At 35.0% G+C, this 18587-nt stretch overlaps 1 protein-coding gene across 1 annotated transcript in view; it reads right to left on the bottom strand.

The window, feature by feature from the left end:
• Nucleotides 1–4357: 4357 nt before the first annotated feature.
• IMMP2L (inner mitochondrial membrane peptidase subunit 2) overlaps nucleotides 4358–18587 on the bottom strand; it is a 446040-nt gene continuing 431810 nt past the window's right edge. The window contains exon 6 of the mRNA XM_042815417.1: nucleotides 4358–4815. Coding sequence (XP_042671351.1) covers nucleotides 4699–4815 — 117 coding nt within the window. The 3' untranslated portion in view covers nucleotides 4358–4698. The remainder of the gene's footprint in view (nucleotides 4816–18587) is intronic.

Raw genomic sequence — 18587 nt, 5'->3', positions numbered from 1 at the left:
AAATTATTTAAGTTGGAAAGTTCCACCATTTTTCAATTGAACTTGTGCATTTAAGTCATTGAAGTAGTCTTAGAAAATCCCCTTGGAAGTACTCAGTGTTTTTCAATAACTTTCACTTGCTTGCATCTGAGAAGGATCTGTTTCAAATGCAGATTATTTAAAAAAATACAGCAGAACAAATCATTCTCTTTTTTAAATCCGTTTACAAAAAAAAGCATAAATGTTCAAACTCAGTATCACACCCTTGCAATGATATTCAGTATTGGGCACTGATTCAGCAAATTAAGCATGCCAAGTTAAGATGCCTTAGAAGTAATAAGATCTGCTTTTAAAAGTACTGAAAAATCAACCCCCGAAGAACAGGTGATTTCATGCTTGGGATGAAGTTATTGGGAACTCAATGTCAGGCTTGGATTTGGAGTTGTGCTATAAGGTAGTCTATATAAGTTAAACCAACTGTAGAGAGTGAACAGGAATTCTTACTGTTTGTTAAACTTTCCAGGTACTACTGTGTTTAGAATGGCTAAAAAAGGACTGCACTTACTTGTATAATTAATTTTGGACATATTTGCTAAGACTTAGAATAAAATTTTTGTGTGAACATTTAAGAAATAGTGTAAGTACACATTCTTCCATTTGTTCACCTAAAAGACCTACTTATTTCTAGAGTATGCAATATGAATGAGATCTCAGTGATAGTTACCATCAATTACCATTAATCCACAACAGAGCTAACACAAAGAATAAGTTGTTTGGAATGTGAACATTTTCATTTACCTGTAGTGTTTTCCTTGTGCAAGATGTGATGTAAACAACAAAATTTCAAAACAATTTGATATATGAGAGTTAAAGAAAAATGTCTAAAACTTCAATATTTTGTGAATTAATATACATTAGATTTGTTGAAATTATTTTTAAAATCTTTTAGATGTTACCTGCCTGTGTGCTCTATAACTATGAGCAATCCGTCAAGAATGAAATCATCACTTGGAGAAGCCTGCAACTATGTAGCTTTGTGGGATCCAAGGGAAGGTCAAGATTAATCTATGCAATAAAATTCAAGCAAAAGCAGGAGACAATTTGGCCTTGATTTTGATTTATTAAAGTGTTCTCATGTTGATCTGCTGTGCAAAGAACCAAATCATTTAAAAATCAAGGCTGTCCCATGGAACTTAACTGAAGCCACCAAAGGTTCTTTTTGACTCACTGAAGACCTTTCATAGAAAGGCTCAACCCATTTCTCCTGTGGATTCTCAGAGTGGATAGATAAAGCAGGGCACTGACTATGCTTACAGCCTAAGTTAGTTGTGTGAAGTGAATCTGGACTTGGAAATTATATGGAGGATTTGATATTCCTTCTTCACAAATAGCTGTAAAAATTCCATTTGGATTCTGGATTCTCCTATGAATTCTGAGGTCTTTTCTGCTTGTAGGGAAGAACTATCCCTTAGGGACAATTATTGTTATCTTAAAGGAGATAAAACACATATTTATAGGTGCAATAGCCAAAAATGTCACTGACGTTTACTCACAGCGTTACATCAGCTGATATATGATATTGATGAAAAAGCAAGGGAGAAAAAAAGAGTTGAGAAATGTTTTACCCCAACTATTTTCCAAATTTCAGGTACAGAAAGGATCTCTCCCTTTTTCAAACTGTAACAGTTTGAGAAGATAATTTCCTTAACACACAGTGTTTTCATGAAGAACTACTTAAAAGATCATGGTATTGCATTTCCATTTACTCCGCATCATTTTACAGGTCTGACAGGAAGAAAAGAAATCTTAATAGCTGCTGAAATAAAATATAAGGCATTTTGTTTAAAGCCTAAAAGTGGAGGTTTCCATCTTAGTCATAATTTCTGTCAGTGTTTGTGAGCTTCTCTATTTCAACTTTCACCTTGTTTCTATTTTTGGACGTAATTGTTCTTTCCCTTTGAAGACTTAACAGCCTTCTTTTCACTGAAAATAAAATGCTAAAAATTGGCTGACCTTTCTAGGAGGTGTTAGGTAATACTATTATAGATTTAGACAGGCATTTACAGAAATTTGTTTCCCATTGTGGATATTCTTTAAAAAGGTGTATATCTTATCTTGGTCACAAGTTAAGAGATTCTGTTGGTGAGACTCTGGCAAAAAGTATTTCAGCTTTTCTCCATCATTTTGTTCCGTACAGTTTTTTGTATTTCCCTGAACATCATTTCTATGTACAATATCCTGCTCTTCCCTCATTTACCAAGCAGTACATTTCATTGTAGCATGTTATCTGTCTGGTGTAAGCTTTCAGGCTAAGGAAAACCTTGAACATGAACTTGAATATTTTGTACATGAGTATATTAGCCATTCAGCTACCATGTCTAAGCACATTTCTCTCAAGGTGTATGCTAAAATAAAGTCTCTAGAGTATGGTCCCAGGTGATAGATTCCTCCATGGAACCTTTCTAGCCTCAGAGTTTGTTGCGGGTCTGTTTTCAATCATGTCTCCATCATCTTAAACATGGTAATTAAATACTGCCCTTCTCAGCTTGCCCATTTTGACTCTGGCACTCCAGTCTTTCCATACACATATTAGTCAGTCTAGGTGACATAGATGCCAGATTCGTTTCAGTGACCAAGCCTTGTAAGCAGTAGGTACTAATGTATGTTGACCATAATCACTAACTTGGCACACACATAAAAATCTACCCCTTGAATCTTTGTAATCTTTAATGGAGAAACTCCATTAACAACTCTTTGGTTTACAGGTGCAATCTGGAATTTAGAGGCAGATGCAATTACACGTATTCCTAAATAGAAGGAGTATTTACGTGTCTCCTCAGAGAAAAAAAAAAAAAAAAAAGAATGATTTAAAATGTCGTATCAACATATTTCCTAATGTCCTACGTGTCCCTCGTGCTAATTCATATAGACTACCTATGAAGCCTGTTTCCTATTGTGCTGCAGACATGAGGAAGAACCAAAACATCAGAAAGCCTGTAGTTGAATAGCAAGGATGCTGATGTACCCTTCATAATTTGAGTCCGGGAAGCTTTTGCCACTGATTTCATTAGAGCCAGGACAAATGTGTTTCATATCTGGAGACTGAAAAAAATATATCTGAAATGCCTTGTAACACGTGGTTGTATGTTACTGCTGCTGATTGGACCCTTTTGCTTTTGGTAAAATGGTCTGCTCTTTATGCTATGCATAATGAATAATCTTTCTCAAGTCAGTAATACATTCAGCTTTTACTAGTATCCAACCTGAACCTCCGCTGGTCCCCTGGTGCAAATTAAGACCATTACCTCTTGTCCTCTAGACTAAATCACTAATTATCTCAGAGAAGAGGCTTAACTCCACCTCACCACATCTTTCTTTCAGTTAGATGTAGCAATAAGGTCCTGCCTGAGCCTCCTCCAGATTGAACAATCCCAGTTCCCTCAGTTGCTCCTCATTAGACATGTCCTCCAGACCCTTCACCATCTTCTTTGTCATTCTTCACACATGCTTCAATGCCTTTCTCATAGTGAGGCACCCAAAACTGAGCACAATATTCAAGTTATGGCCTCACCAGTGCTGAGTACCAGGGGAATATTTAAGAAGATTGGACAGAAGTAGAGCTTTTTCACTATGATTGAACCCGCAATCTAACTAATACACAATTACATATGTGGCTTCAAAGAAATGTGGTATATTATCATCTTGTCTGAATTTCGGATAATTGCATGATTTTAGCTGAAATGTTTAAAGAAATTTTGTGTGATTTTAAATTTTTTAAGTGCTATCCTATCTGTAGTAAAATTCAATAAATATGAAAGTAATCTGGCTCATTAATCTGCAACTGAAAATGTCATTTTTTCCCGTTCTCAACACTTATGTGTGTAGAAGTTTTACTTCACATTCAAAGAAGGTATTTACATTAATGTATTTATATTACTAATTGTATAGTACTCATATTAATGACATATTTTTAACTAAATGTGGCACTCTGTATGAACAATGATTTATTATACTTGAGAAATGAATGAAATACTACATTCATGTACTGCCATATGATTGGTATATTTTTTCTAAATGTCTACTTCAGCAAGGAAGTATATACCAGGAATGTTTATATAATCAATCCCAAAAGAGACATTAAAATTAAGCAAAATTTACTCAGTTTAGTAACAAAGACAAGACTCATTAAAAGAAAAAAATATCTCATTAGCTTTTTGAAAAAATGTTATAGCATATATGATTAACTTTTCAGTTATAGAAATACTGATTATTCAGTATTAGAAATTATAGGAGATGTTTAAATGAGTTGCTTTTTTTCATATACAATCAACAATAATAATGAACAGTCTGTTCAGCTACTAAAGAAACAAGCTGAATGTAAAAGATTAAAATATTTTATTGAAGTTTTTAATAATTTCTTATCCAGAGAAGCACAGGTACAGACATAATAACACAAACAGTATAGATGGAACATTCAAACCTACAAGAAATGTGTAACTATTTCAATCCAAATATGCACAATGCACAACTGTTTGAGATTAAAAAGCAAAGAAACAAACACTTCACACTAAAGGTGGCAATTTAACATGAAGATATTGCATTTATTTGCTGATATGGTATTGGGTATTAAAGCACACTTGGCAAAGCTTTTACAGATGATGATAAAACCATGGCATTTCTTGCTTCACCCCTTGTTTTTTCATCTAAATGTTTAGCTCATTATTGCTCTCTCTGGAGAGGTTTCCGTTCTGGAGGTAGCATTGGTTGTAACTTCTGCCAGCGTTTTGGAGGCCAGAGGATATGAGTAGCACGAGCATGTAGAAGTCCAAGAGAAACCTGTACCCAAAATGAAATGTGTATAATCAATAAAAACTGAAAATTAAATGAATTCTGAGAGGTATAAGGCACATGTTGACATGTTAGAATAATCAGAGAATACAAAGCAGAATACTTTGCATGCACAAAGAATATCTATTGCATGTAATGAAAGAAAAAACATACTGCTTCACAAACAACTTTTTGTTTGCTTTGGTAAAACATTTCGTGGAACCCAGAAAAACAGAATTGCATTGTTTATAACAAACATGAACTAGGAGTGTTTTTTCAGGTTCAAGAAGCAGCAGCTGGTCAGAACAGATGAGGTATTTTATAATCGTCTGAAAGCTAGTCGTGATTACCTATGCTGGGCATGGCAGAAAAAGGTTAAATTATCTATTCTGAATAATTTAAACAGAACCCGTGTCTCAGGTTTGAGCTATACTAACTACACTATGATGTTGGCTTTCCTCAAGCATTCTGTACTGCCTTTCCAAATTCCATTTTGTCTCCAACCAAAAACGGAAACTACACTGAACTATTTCCCTAGGACAAAAATGTACTTCTGGCAGAATAATTGGAAATACATTTAAAAATCAAAAGTTTTTAGGATTACCTTACACTTCATACATATGTTTTGTAAATATTTTACATCTTATTATCTATTAATGTGTTATTTCAATAGTTTTGCTTTACAAACCACAGAATCATAGAATGGTTGAGACTAGAGGGGACCTCTGGAGATTATCTAGTCCAAACACAACACTCAAGCATGCTTTCCTAAGGCACATTAGCCAGAATTGTGTCCAGGAAGCTTTTGAATATCTCCAGGAAGGAGACTCCACAACCTATCTGAGCAATCTGTGCCAGTACTCCATCACCCCCACAGTAAACAATTTTTTCCTCATGCTCACATGGCATTGCCTATGTTTCAGCTTGTGCCTGCTGGCTCTCATCCTATCAGTGGGCACCACTGTAAAAAGTCTGGCCCCATTCTCTTGAGACTGCCCCCTCAGATTTCACTCAAGAATTAAACTGAACTTCTGATTTGAACTTGTACATTCCTGCTTAAATTTTTATGTAAACCCAGTACTTCAATCCAATTCTATTTCTCATCACAAAAAATAAAGTGATTTCAGTAAGCAGGTAATTCAGCATTTTATGCAAATGGACACCAAATAGCCCCCTAGGAATATCTTCAGCTAATTTTCTTGATTTCATTTCATAGGATTAATGTATATTCACCATACTCTCTCCACTACATAATTAAATCAGTGAAGCTGAAGTAGTCTATATCTAATTCCATATTCTGCAGTTTGATGAAGCAAGTGAATTACTTGAATATAATTTGGCTACCTAATAACCCACAATATCTAAAAGAATCTAGAGTAGATCACTGAAACTGCAGTCTAACATTACATTTTCCTTGTTTGATCCCTTGCAAGGATCATTTATTTACCTGATCCATTGCCTCCTTTTCCTGCACTTAAGCAAAGGACAATATATAACCAGACTGATCAGTAATAACTCCTTTTTGACAGAATTTAGCTACTTTTTTTTTTTTAAGTCTTGACATACTTCTGTGTAGGTTGTTTGATATTTACAGAATTCACAATATCCTTTATCTCAATTATTCCATAAAGTGGCCTGCAAATGTAAAATTACCACAGGGATTAGTTCTCTGAATATACAGCATGATGGCACACACATTACAGGCTGGTGCCAAAATATAAAACTACTGCAAACATCACTACTGCATATAAAATGTGACAGCATTAGTACAGAGATAAATGTTAAAATACTCTTCTCCAACACAAATAACATCTCATTTTCAAAGCTCTGTGTTTTCCTCAGTGCACTGCTTGTTACTGATGTCAGTAGGAGGTCTGCACACAGACTGAGAATATAATAAATGAATCAAAACTTGTTTGAAGCTCAGACAGGGAATAATTTTGCCCAGAGGAATACTTCTACTGACCACCATCTGACTTGAAACTAATAAAGAAATATCCTTCCCATAAACCTGATTTAGAGGACAACATGACTAGTGCTAAAAAGGAAAAATGGATATTGTAGGGTTATGGAAGTCTTTACTAAATAACAAATGACACTGATGCTATGGGACTTCTTTTAAAATAACTCAAAAGCTCACTTTTAAAGCACCTTGCTGTCTGACTTCTGCAAAGAACCTTAATAACTTTTGTCCATTGCCTATTATTATTCTGTAGTTACTACTGCAGTCATGAATTTCACTGAGGAAGAACACAATTGCTCGTAGAGAATAACCTGCCCCTTTTAATGGATTTACCCTCATCAAGGTTAGAAGTGGACAGAGGGTGAACAGAGAGGCTACACTTTCTGTCAGAACAGTGAAATATTGAAATAATCTGTTAAAGGAGAGATTTGCCAATTCCCTTACAGACATTATTTACTCACTTAGGAAAATAACTTTACACCCTTGAAATACTAGTTTAACTGTAAGAAAAATTAACCCTTTCCATGCAAAAACTCTGAGGACCAAGAGGTATCAGCAATCGAAATAGTAGAATCTTATTCTATATTAAAGTCTAATTCTTAATCTTGCTGTTGCAACAACAAATGTTATTCTGAACTGAACCCATATTATTCTCCCTCATTTGAGCAGTTTTGGCATTAATTTTATATTTTTAATATTTAAATATGTAACTGACCAACTGATAAACTTTTTTGTGCTTTTTAACGTAGAAGTTATGTCTGCAAAACATGTTTTGAAAGAATAATATCATTTTGGCACTGTTACTGCGACTAAAGCTAAATTTCCTTGAAATTTGCTTGTTGTTACTACGTTAGTTGTGTGGAAACTGATTAATTTTGGCACCACATTAGGAAAAGATAAGTCTAGCCTTGATAGTGCTGTCAGCAGTGGAATTTACGTCTTTCTTCCTCATTGTGTTCTAACAGGTGGATAAATGCACCTCTGTTGGTAAAGAGGCTTATATTACCTTTCTTGATTCCAAAATATGGCCTTTTAAAATGCTCATTGATTTACAGACTGTGCTCTCTGCTATTTGAAATCTTCACTACCTCTTTGATTCCTTTTCTAATGTCCAGTCATAATGCAAAAAGCAGCATTGATACAGTGTCAGAATTTTGTGGAGAAGCACACAGAGGTGCACACCAAATTCTTTATTGGAATCCAGGTCCTCAGTCCACATTTCAAGAAAAGAAAAAGTCCAGATAAGAATGTAACAAGGAAGGGTATTTGCAGCTTTCTCAGGGTATGTGAAACCTGCTTGAGCTACTAAATACAGCTACTGCTGACCATCATTGCATTTGAAACTAATAAAAAAATATCCCACCCATAAACCCAAGTTAGAGGACAGTATGGCTAGTGTAAGAAAGGAAAAATAGGTATCGTAGCTACTCCTGAACTTAGGTGCAAAATCACTTTAGGTTAGGTGGATTCTTCACAGGTTTCTCCTTGCTTTTTTCTTCTTGAACCTCTGGTGATTAGGATCTAGCTAAATCAGGCAGGATTTCAAATTCTGTAACAACAGTGAAACAATGAAGTACAGCAGCACAGAATGTAGCCTGGGAAAGAGCAGTGCAGAAACAGAAGAAAAGGTCTTTACAACAATTTTTAATCTAGACTTCCTAAGCAGTCAGCTTACTAATTAGAAGTAACAGTAAGACAAAGAGATATAAAGCAATACAAGACTGTTTGTTCTGCTGATTTTGTAACTCTGTAAGCCTGTATTGCCATCTCAAGTAACATGCTACCAATCTCCTACCAGCTCTGTATGAATTTTCTTCCCAGGCTTTGTTTGAATTTTGCCTGCCTGCCTGCAGTTTTGATTTAGCTTGTTTAGCTGCAATTTTTTTTCCATAATGATTAGATAGCTATTATCTAATTTGTTATAACTTTGTTTATATTGATTATATTTCCTTGTATCTGCAAAAACTTTTGGCATAATTACAGGCTTTTGTATATAGCAAAAAGTTACTATTTTATGTAGAATTAAATTTTTATGACCTTATGTGGATTTCAGGACTATAGGCATGGTATCATAATAAATGGGTACAGAATGACACTGCAGACTGCAGGCTTAAAAACAACTCAGCAGTGGTCACTTAAATGTCTGACTGAGGAGCTGGATGAAAAAGATATAAGACTATCAAAATGACCAAAGAAGAGTTCAAAAGAGCAAGGAATAAATAACATAAATAAAACTTAGAATGTATAATAAATACAGATAAAAAGGAGTTGCCAATCAGTGCAAAAAAAAAAAAAAAAAAAAAAAAAAAAGGCAAAAAACATGTCAGGATTTGTATTAAGAAAAGGAGAGATAAGAAACCATCAACATCACAGTTTTCATGGTGAAGGATTTAGGATGGCTACGAAACTTGCTAAAACACTCTTTTCCTGTCTTTCTGCAGAGGACAAGTGTTCAATAAAGTATAAAATAATGTAAGAAATTTTGGAATAGCTTTACCTGACACAGATAAATATGCAAAGAGAACAGGAAGATTATAAAGCACAGCAGCAATCTTTATCACTGGATCAACATAACAATCCTTACTGAAAGTGTATTTGAATAAATGTGTGAATACAAATACACTTCTTCTGAGGAAGGAAATACTATTTGAAAGTGCTGTCTTAAAATGGTTTCATACAGGTTAAGATTAGAAACATTTCAATTACTAATTCATATGTTGTCTCCTGTTTCCATTAATACCTAAATGTTTAAATTGTGCATCCTTTAAATTTCACTGAAGAGAACAACGATGGATATAAACAGAATTAAATTATAACCACAGCAGACTATAATCTGTATACTAGAGAGATTTTATTAACTGCTACAAAATCACAATTTTTGAGGCATACATCAGCCTCTGATTTTGAAGAGTCACTTTTGCTTTACTCTCATAAGTTGTTCTAGCAGTATTCCATAGGCCTTCCAAAAACCATGGGCATTGATAAATATGCAAAGAAAATATCACTGATCACAGTTAGTGTTTCAAATTATGCTTTCTATTCTCTGAAGTACTACATTCTCACTACATTGTTCTTGTTCATATACACGTCAGCAACAAAACTTCATTCACAGCCTTTCATGTGCTCTGCACTATGGAACAACAGCTGTACTTTCAATTTTCTTTTAAAGTTGTCTGCTTCATAATGCAAAATCATCGGGGATGGAGTTGGGGGGATTTCTGTAGCAGCAGAGTTCTATTCAGACTGCATTTAGAATATTTAGTACTCCCCACTAGAGGATCTGAAAAGTGCTTATACACAGTAGGTAAAAGACCCCCTAATAGGGAGATAATCAGGGTGATTTACAGATAGATGATTTATAGACACCATTTGAGCAAGCCAACAGATTTAACGAATTTTTCCATATCTAGAAATTCTTTTCCCTGTTATCTATATTCTATTAGCCAACTAGCTGTAGCTTAACTAAGTATACACAAATTCTGGAAGACAGGGAGTGCCAAATTTGTGTGGAGGTTGAAAAATGTCTCCAAAGAGACACAGTTAATAATAAGAAGAGAAAAAAGTTCCTGAGTTCAAAAAGTCTCAAAGAAAACCTCAAGACAGAAATACCTAGGCAACTATGCAGTATTTCAGCTATAATACTAACAAAAATATATAACATGGCATTGCTATCTGTGTCAAATTAGATTTCTTGTCCTTAAGAAAGGTTGTTACACCAGGTTTTGATATTAGTTTGTAGGTGTAAAACGGTCTCACAGAGAATTCTCCCAGTAAATTAGTCTCTTCAGAAAATCCATACTTTAATAGAAAGTAAACATGATTGCTATTACACTTCATTTTCTGTACATGGCTGAACTTTGAAACAACTACTATCAAATGCAGTAGCAGGAAATAAGGCTCAATAAAAATAAATTCCGGTGGATTATAGTAAAATCCCAGAGAAACCACTTCCTCTGCTAGAAGTACCTGTGATAATGAACAGTGGCAGAAGAAACAAATATCCTTGACCTCCTTCTTTCATGAAACAATCACAGAAAGATGAGAATAAATAAATTATTTTGTAAATAAAACCATACCAAAACAGATTTTCTTTAACTAATATCAGCTTGTTGAAGGTTAGCAAATCAAGATGCTAAGTAGCTCATGAATTTAAAAACATGAAGTGATAGATTCCTTTCAGCTACACAGCAAAATACTGGCATCTTCATCATTCTTTCCTCTCATCCCTGAACAAATCAGACTTAATGGAGCCATACAGATCTAGTGACAAAGAAAAGAATGCAGCCCATTAATTTTGCTAGTAAGCGTTCCATTACAGTTCCATTAGTTTGATAGCTGAAGCAGCAGCTCCAGGTACAGATAAAGCATTCCATATGCATCTTCTTTCACAGAGCTACTGTATAATCAGAAAGGTCCCTATCAAGGTTATCAAATTCAGAAGTGTTCATTTAGCTAGATAACATATTATGAAAGTGTCTGGAAATATATAAATCACACTGTGACAATAATCTAATTTTGAGATGTTTTAAACAGTAAAAATTGCGACACTCAGAAATGATGCACATGTAGTACATGTATAAGCATAGACATGGTCACAAAATAAGACATGAAAGACAGGATTATGTTTCAAATGCAATGACGGATTCCCAGAATGAATAACATTTGCATATTAGCACAGAATATTTGTCTGAAATTCAAATAACAAGTGTGAATTCTCCAATCAAATGTGATTTTGCAATTTAAGCTATTCAGATCAGAAAAGGTGAGCGCGGTCACTGTACTGTAAGACAAGCTTGGGTTATTGACTGAAAATGTGACATACTGAAAACACTGGGTTTCACTGTCTTTTGTTCTATCCTGTCTACACACCTCCCTTAAGCCTTAACATATGAGAGAGGTAAAGTAAAGGAAAGAAATGATCACCAAGAATTGAATATTTTTCATATATTAGATCTTTCCATGGTTACTGTGCAGACAGAGACTGGTTAACCTTGAACTATGATTAACATTCATAACAGTAGTGTAGATTTAAAGGAATCAGCATCAAGTAATGTATTTTTTATTCCATTTGTGAAGACATCAGTTGTCAAAGTCAATGACTACATTAAATGTAGTAGCAGGGTTGGGACAAATATTGTATGAGCTTCTATCTCATTTTTAACTCAGCATATTTTCTTGGAATTGTCATGGTTGTATTACTGAAAGGGACACTATGACTAATTAACTTCTTTGATCCTTCCCATTTGTTTCTTTCTGTGTTTTCTATAAAAGTACATTAAAAATATGTTAACATAGTGTGCTACTAGTTTTTTATCTTCAGAAAGTATAGCATTCTTCAAAATTATTCTTTCTTCTTTATGAACAGAACCTTTATGCTAAATAGATCTACAAATGGCTTACAAACCAATCTATTATTTATTTTAGAATTCTAGTTAGAAAAACAGTGAAAGAATTTGCTTAGTTCACAGTATGACATGCTTTGCGTGCTGTACATAAACAAATATCATTCAACAGTTAAAAGCTTTTTAATATTTCACTGGATGAAGCACAAAATTCATAGGCTATATAAGATTGCCACTAAGCAACGCAACTCAACAGAAGACCAACACGTACTAATAGCATTCATGGCAGAGCCCCACATTAAAAAACAGTAATGGATTTGCAATTCAATACTGAAAAGAATTAATAAATTGAGTTGCAATAAACAATTATTATATTTATTAGCTTCAGACAGAAAGCATTAGCTTTCCCAAGTATTAATTAGTCATAAATACATAAAAGCTTTCAAATGTGAATTCTTATTCAGCACCACACTGTGTTAGTGCCAACAGTGTCAGAAGAATGTGAGTACAAGTGACATTTTTTAGCTTACTACACTGGTATTGATTATGTGAACCATATTTCTTGACTGAATTCTGAGGACACTATGCAGAAATGCTGTACATTACAAATTAAGTTGTTTTCCATTTTTAATATGCTGTATGTTATTAATGCAAACACAGTAGTGCAGGAGTCACAGTAGGGCAGGAGCCACAGCACAGCTTCCTGAACTCACAATTGCAATTGCTGTCTCACTATGCTGTTCCTCTGCAGACCCTATTCATCCTTCTGGGCTGATGCTCATGCAGGTGAGACCATGATGTCTGTTTCATCACCCCATCTGCCTAGCGCTGTGTGCACTCCATGCCATTGCTCTGGCCATGAGACTAACTGTGATACTTCTAAGCTCTGCTGCAAGATGGAGGTACCCTTACTCTGCTGCCAGCATGCACTTGTGGAAGTGTCCAGCAAAACCTGTCTTTCACAAAGCTAATTATGAGTGGCTGACATTGCAAAGCTGCACAAAAATGCTTAGATGACAGACCAAATTACACCAAAGTTGCTCAGGAAAGCACCCACTCTCAGAAATCAGGGCAAATTATTTGAACTTGAGAGGTGCTGACACTAAGGGATATCATGGAGGACATCTCACCCCAGTGTTGCCATGGCATCACTTTAGAGCAGCTCCAGCATGGCTGACTCCATAAGGGATCACTTCTGGGAATCCTCATCTTAAATTCTACTTGGTAGAGACTTGCCCACCAGGGGAGATCACATTACAGTAATTATCAATGCTGAGGTAAGGAAAGAAGTCCAGAGGAAGCAAGAAAAGCTGGCATATGGGAATACATGAGAAAACAGTTCTAATTTTAATAAAAGGTACCACATGTTACAATACTGCAACTATTACTGGGCAAGGCAAGACTTTTATAAAGTTGGGATAAATGTTCCAAAGTTTTCAGTAACAATAGCTTCCATGTTCAGCAAATAGATCTGTCAGCCTACTCAAAGGTTCTTCATTATTTGTCATACATTTCCCAAATTCTAATGAGGTTATTGCAATACTGTTGATTTTCTCTTATCTTAAAAGATCAATGTACAATAGACTATTTCACTTAGATATTTCTTAGATATTTCAAAAAAGATTCTACTGTGAGGCTTGCTTATATTATCTTCCAGAAACAGTTTGACTTACAGAGAACATGCTATTGGCAATATGAGTTATGAAAAGCAATGGGGAGTAAATATACAGTGAGCAGCTAGGATATCAAAATGTCATTAAATAGCTGCATGATATGTTATTAAAATTATAAAAGACTTTTTAATAGAGGCCTGCGTGAGAATGGCTAAAGCTCATCTAAAACGGTAAGTTTCATCAAGATAATTGTATATACTCAATCCCCTGAGCTAATTAACTGGAAGAAAAACCACACACCTAAATACTTAAATATACACAAAGTTGTTCTCCTTCTTATAGCTTTAATAACAGCTATGAATTTAAGAATGCTTAAATACTTCCTCTCTTGTCTTTATCTGATTTATTCTGCATTTTCTTTGAACTTACAGAGAAGAGATTAAATGTACTAAAACCAACTTGTACTTTATTTGGAAATTTTCTATGTCTTATTATACTGTAATATTTGTCAAAAGACATTGCTTTTTGGTATAATCACGATCATATAGCTATCCTATCACTTCATAAGGGAAATTATGATTAAATAATTGACTCTATTAATTATGAATATCATTTCCACATCCTACATAACTAATCTGCTTCATATTCAGTTTTGTTTTATTTTTACTTCACTCTTGATCAGCTTAAGATAATGGCATAACAGGTTCAGCTAAGAAAAAAAGCTGCACAAAAATAAATCAAAAGTATATTAACATTCATATCCTAATCTAGATGCTGTTGCAGTTCTCCTTTGCAAGCCTAAATATACAAAACTGAATCTCACATTAGATGATTGATTGATTCTGTACAGAAAAATTCCTAAGTGAGGTAATAGACTTCCTGTGTGCTTATGGAGAAGGCAACTTTAGAGAATTCACTATGATGGATTGTATCACCAGGCCTGACATGTACCAGGTAGCCAGGCAGAGCTGACTGATGCAGGTGAATCACAGAATCGTTGACTGGCTTGGGTTGGATGGGATCATCAAGTTCCACCATCCCTGCCATGGGCAGCTTTGCCACCCACCCAATTTGCCACCCACCCAAGATCCAATTGCCCACTCCCAGTGGAGAAGTAGCAGACCAGCAGTCAGGGTGATGCAGATCCCCATCACTATGGGGATTTCATAAAAAATTAGGAGGGAGAGAAGGAGACCATGTATCAGCTTCCTGGCCATTACATTAGAATCCAATTTGCTGGCCTAAAGAGAGGCCATTCTGCCATTGGGATGTCCTAGGAAACCTCTACTAGTCACTGTATGTCCTCTTGTAGAGTGGCACAGGATTCCTGAAAGCCTGTGCTACACTTTGAAAAAGCACATAAATGACTGAGGTTCACTAGAACATAGGAAAAGCAGTTGGTAGACAGTCCTAGTCAGTTCTCTTCAAGGTCTTTGAAATTATTTCTGGAACATATACAGTATTTTTTTTTTTCCCCTTGCTCTCCAGCTTTCTTTAATATACACTTCAGTAACATGACAGGATACTACATACTAAATAACTAAGACAGACTTTATTTCAAAATAAAAAATTGTCTTCCTGGTTAGACAAAGACAATAGCCAGACTTAATCCACTACTTCATCATCAAGAACTGTATTTATCTCAAGGAAACATTAAGAATTTTTCTTGAGCTATACAGCATGAGAGAGAAAGTAGTGGAAGACTAATGAATTCAGTTTCCTGAATATTTAATAAAATATTCTCTCATAGTAATAATCAAGCCATAGTTCAGCAAAGCATGTGCTGAACTTTAAATATTCAAGTAAAACACTTGAGCACGTTATTAAAATTAAGTAAAATAAAATAATAAAATGAATATAATTTCCATAGAGCTGATGATCCAGATTTATTAACTCTTTCAACTGCATTATTTTTTCAGAGTATATACAGCTAATAGGTTATTTTAGCTATGTATAAGCACATAGGATGGATAAGTCATCAGTATGGGGAAATGATTAGCACACTTAGGAGCTGAAAGATCTAAATTTTAAAACTTAACACCATCAAAATTAATTCAGTCAGAGTAGAGCCCTTCCACTTCCAGAAAGAAAATCAACAAAATTAAAATTATTTTTAAGCACTTACCTTTGTTGCACAATAGATTCAAGATTCACTGCAAATACAACATTAATTCTGTACCTCAGTATTCTGGGGGACAGCGATCACATTTTAGGCCAGCAGAAAGCTGCATATCCATCACCATTGCTATAATGCCTGGAGATCCAAAACTGTCTCTGACATTAGCTGAGAAGACAGTAGTAGTGACATGTGCAGACAGCATAACTTGATCATCAGTCTACTTTGGAAAAATATAGTTCTGTATGTTTAATGAGTTGATTTTTTCTGCTACAGGATTGAAACACTTGAAGTAAGTGAAGAATGAAGTGATCCATATTTTAAATGGAGTATGATTCTGAGATGATGATTATGAATTGTTCATCTACATGGCTTTTCTATCAGCTATGTGTAAAGGCTATGGAATTAAGGCATTTACAATTGCTCTGCAGTGGAGATCTGGCAACATATCTCAAGAATCTTTGTTCTCTCACTATTGCACTGCTTAATCTGAGCATAGTAAGGGCTATGCATTCTTGTTTTCAAAATGAAAATTTGAGCATTTTCTTGTTCAATGAGTCCAAGTCTTTTTTTTTTTCTTCTTTTTTTCTTGAAGATAAAAGCAAAACAAAAGAATAATCCACCACCAAACCTTGAGAAGACATGCCTCCATGCATTACTCTAAATTTCCTGTAGTCATCTAAGTCTCCATGTGACCCCATGTCTTCTAGAGTCACACACTGACAGGAGAAAAGCAAAAGATGCTTTGTCTTCAGAAGTCTCACCATCTGGTGGTATGAACCATTTACCCATTTGAAGAGTGAATCAATCTTAAACTGGAAGCTGCCACATTGTACATTTGTGGACATGAGGACTTTAACCACGAATCAAATACACATAATGACTCAAAATCATGATACTGAAATATGATGCAGCAAGTAAGAAGATGGAAGTTAGTATCTACTGATAATAACATACACATCTAGAAAAGTGTGTCTCCTATCCAAAGCAAACAAATGCAAGGCCAGAATCCCATGAGATTTAGAAAAACAGGAAAAAAAAAAAAAAAGACATAGATAGGACAAAAACTTTGAATAGATGCTGAGTTACTTGAACAATTCACACCCTGAAATCAGACTTCCTCTCCAGACTTCAGTAAAGATACAAACTTAGTGGACATTACTGACAACTGAAAAAGACTCTCAATAAATACTAACACAAAGCCTTTTCTGAAACTAATGCCATGTATCTTATTTTGTAGGCCCACGATGTCAGAGGCAGATGCTGGTAGTATGGCAGTAGAAGTTGAACCTTCACACCAACATTCATTTTGCTGCCATGTGACAGATGGCAGCTGAGGAGCAGTCTGACAAAATGGTGGCTGACACTGAGGTATATCTGAAGCAAAGGTGTGTCACTGAATTGAAGAAAAAAAAAAAGTAGACATGTGCACAGTGAGGTGGTGCATTTCAGCTGTGGCAACAGCAACATGAAAGACAAGCCACATTCCGGAATGCCATGCAGATTTTTAGAAGAGCACATGCAGACTCTTGTTCATTGCCACTGAAAATGCACAGCTACTGATAGTGACTATGTTGAAAAACAATTCTGTAGCTGAGAATTTGCTCTATGTATACTGCTATTGAGCTCTATGCCTCTGTTGTAGTTTACATAGAAATAAATAAATGCATGCAGAAATAGAGACTATCTCTTAAAAACCAGCATCACTCCTAACCAATCAAAATAAATGCAATTATGACTTACCATTCTTCAGTAGATTACATATTCTCATTCATAACAGTACAAAAGGCACACAAAATATTCCTTTAGTTTACTACTGTCGAAGTGACGCTACTAAGAATCTGTTATACCAAAGCACATCTACTGAATTTACTGCTGTTACACAAACAAGGTTGAGTCTATTTGATTATTATCGTTTGAGACTTTTTACTGAGTACCATGCCAAAATTAATCTCTATTTAATAAGGTTTTTTGAAAGAGTTTTAAAATATCAAAATTCTGAAATATGCTCATTACAACTATTACAAAATAATTTAAAATGATAGCTTATAAATAAATTGTGATTGGATCCTAAAGCCATATCAGAAACAGTGTTCACATGACAGCCTGTCAGATTGTTTTATGCATGATACATGGGTCCAGTTGATTACTAAATAGTTGTATTTTTATTATTGTCTTGAAAAAAGAAAGCTTAAATTTCTGCCATCACAAGTATAATTTTTGCTTACTTTTCCTTCCTGTATCGTAGCATACTGACATCATCCACCTGTACACTAGAAAACTGTGAATTTCTCAATTTGTGTCCCTCAGCTTGTCCACTATGAGACAGCACAACTGTTACAACATAACAGCCATAAATCCATAAACTGAAACGGAAAAGGCAACAAAGATGCTCATGAAGCCTTAAATTCTCTGTATTTGACAGAGACACTAACATGATGAGTTATGACATTTCTGTGTAAAATCCTTTTTGAATTTGGAGTGTGTCAAATTGCATCAGTCAGGAGTCAATAAGTTCCTCGTGACATCTCACCCATAGGGAAAGCTTGGGTGTGACTTTTTGTTTTGCTTTGCTATTTTAAGAGTATGATTGAGGACTGCGGTAACAGTTCTGCAAATTCCTCAGCCTTCAAAGCACAGCATAAAATACTACATCATAGATCTGTATATATTGAAAAACAAAGGGAGAAGAAAGAGGGAAGGAAGGAAGGAAGGAAGGAAGGAAGGAAGGAAGGAAGGAAGGAAGG

Source organism: Centrocercus urophasianus, unplaced genomic scaffold, assembly GCF_019232065.1.
Source record: "Centrocercus urophasianus isolate 14NV4802_14NV808 unplaced genomic scaffold, USGS_Curo_1.0 seq_15, whole genome shotgun sequence".
NCBI classification, from domain to species: domain Eukaryota; kingdom Metazoa; phylum Chordata; class Aves; order Galliformes; family Phasianidae; genus Centrocercus; species Centrocercus urophasianus.
Note: the sequence above shows the minus strand (reverse complement) of the source record. Positions and strands in the feature narration are given on the sequence as shown.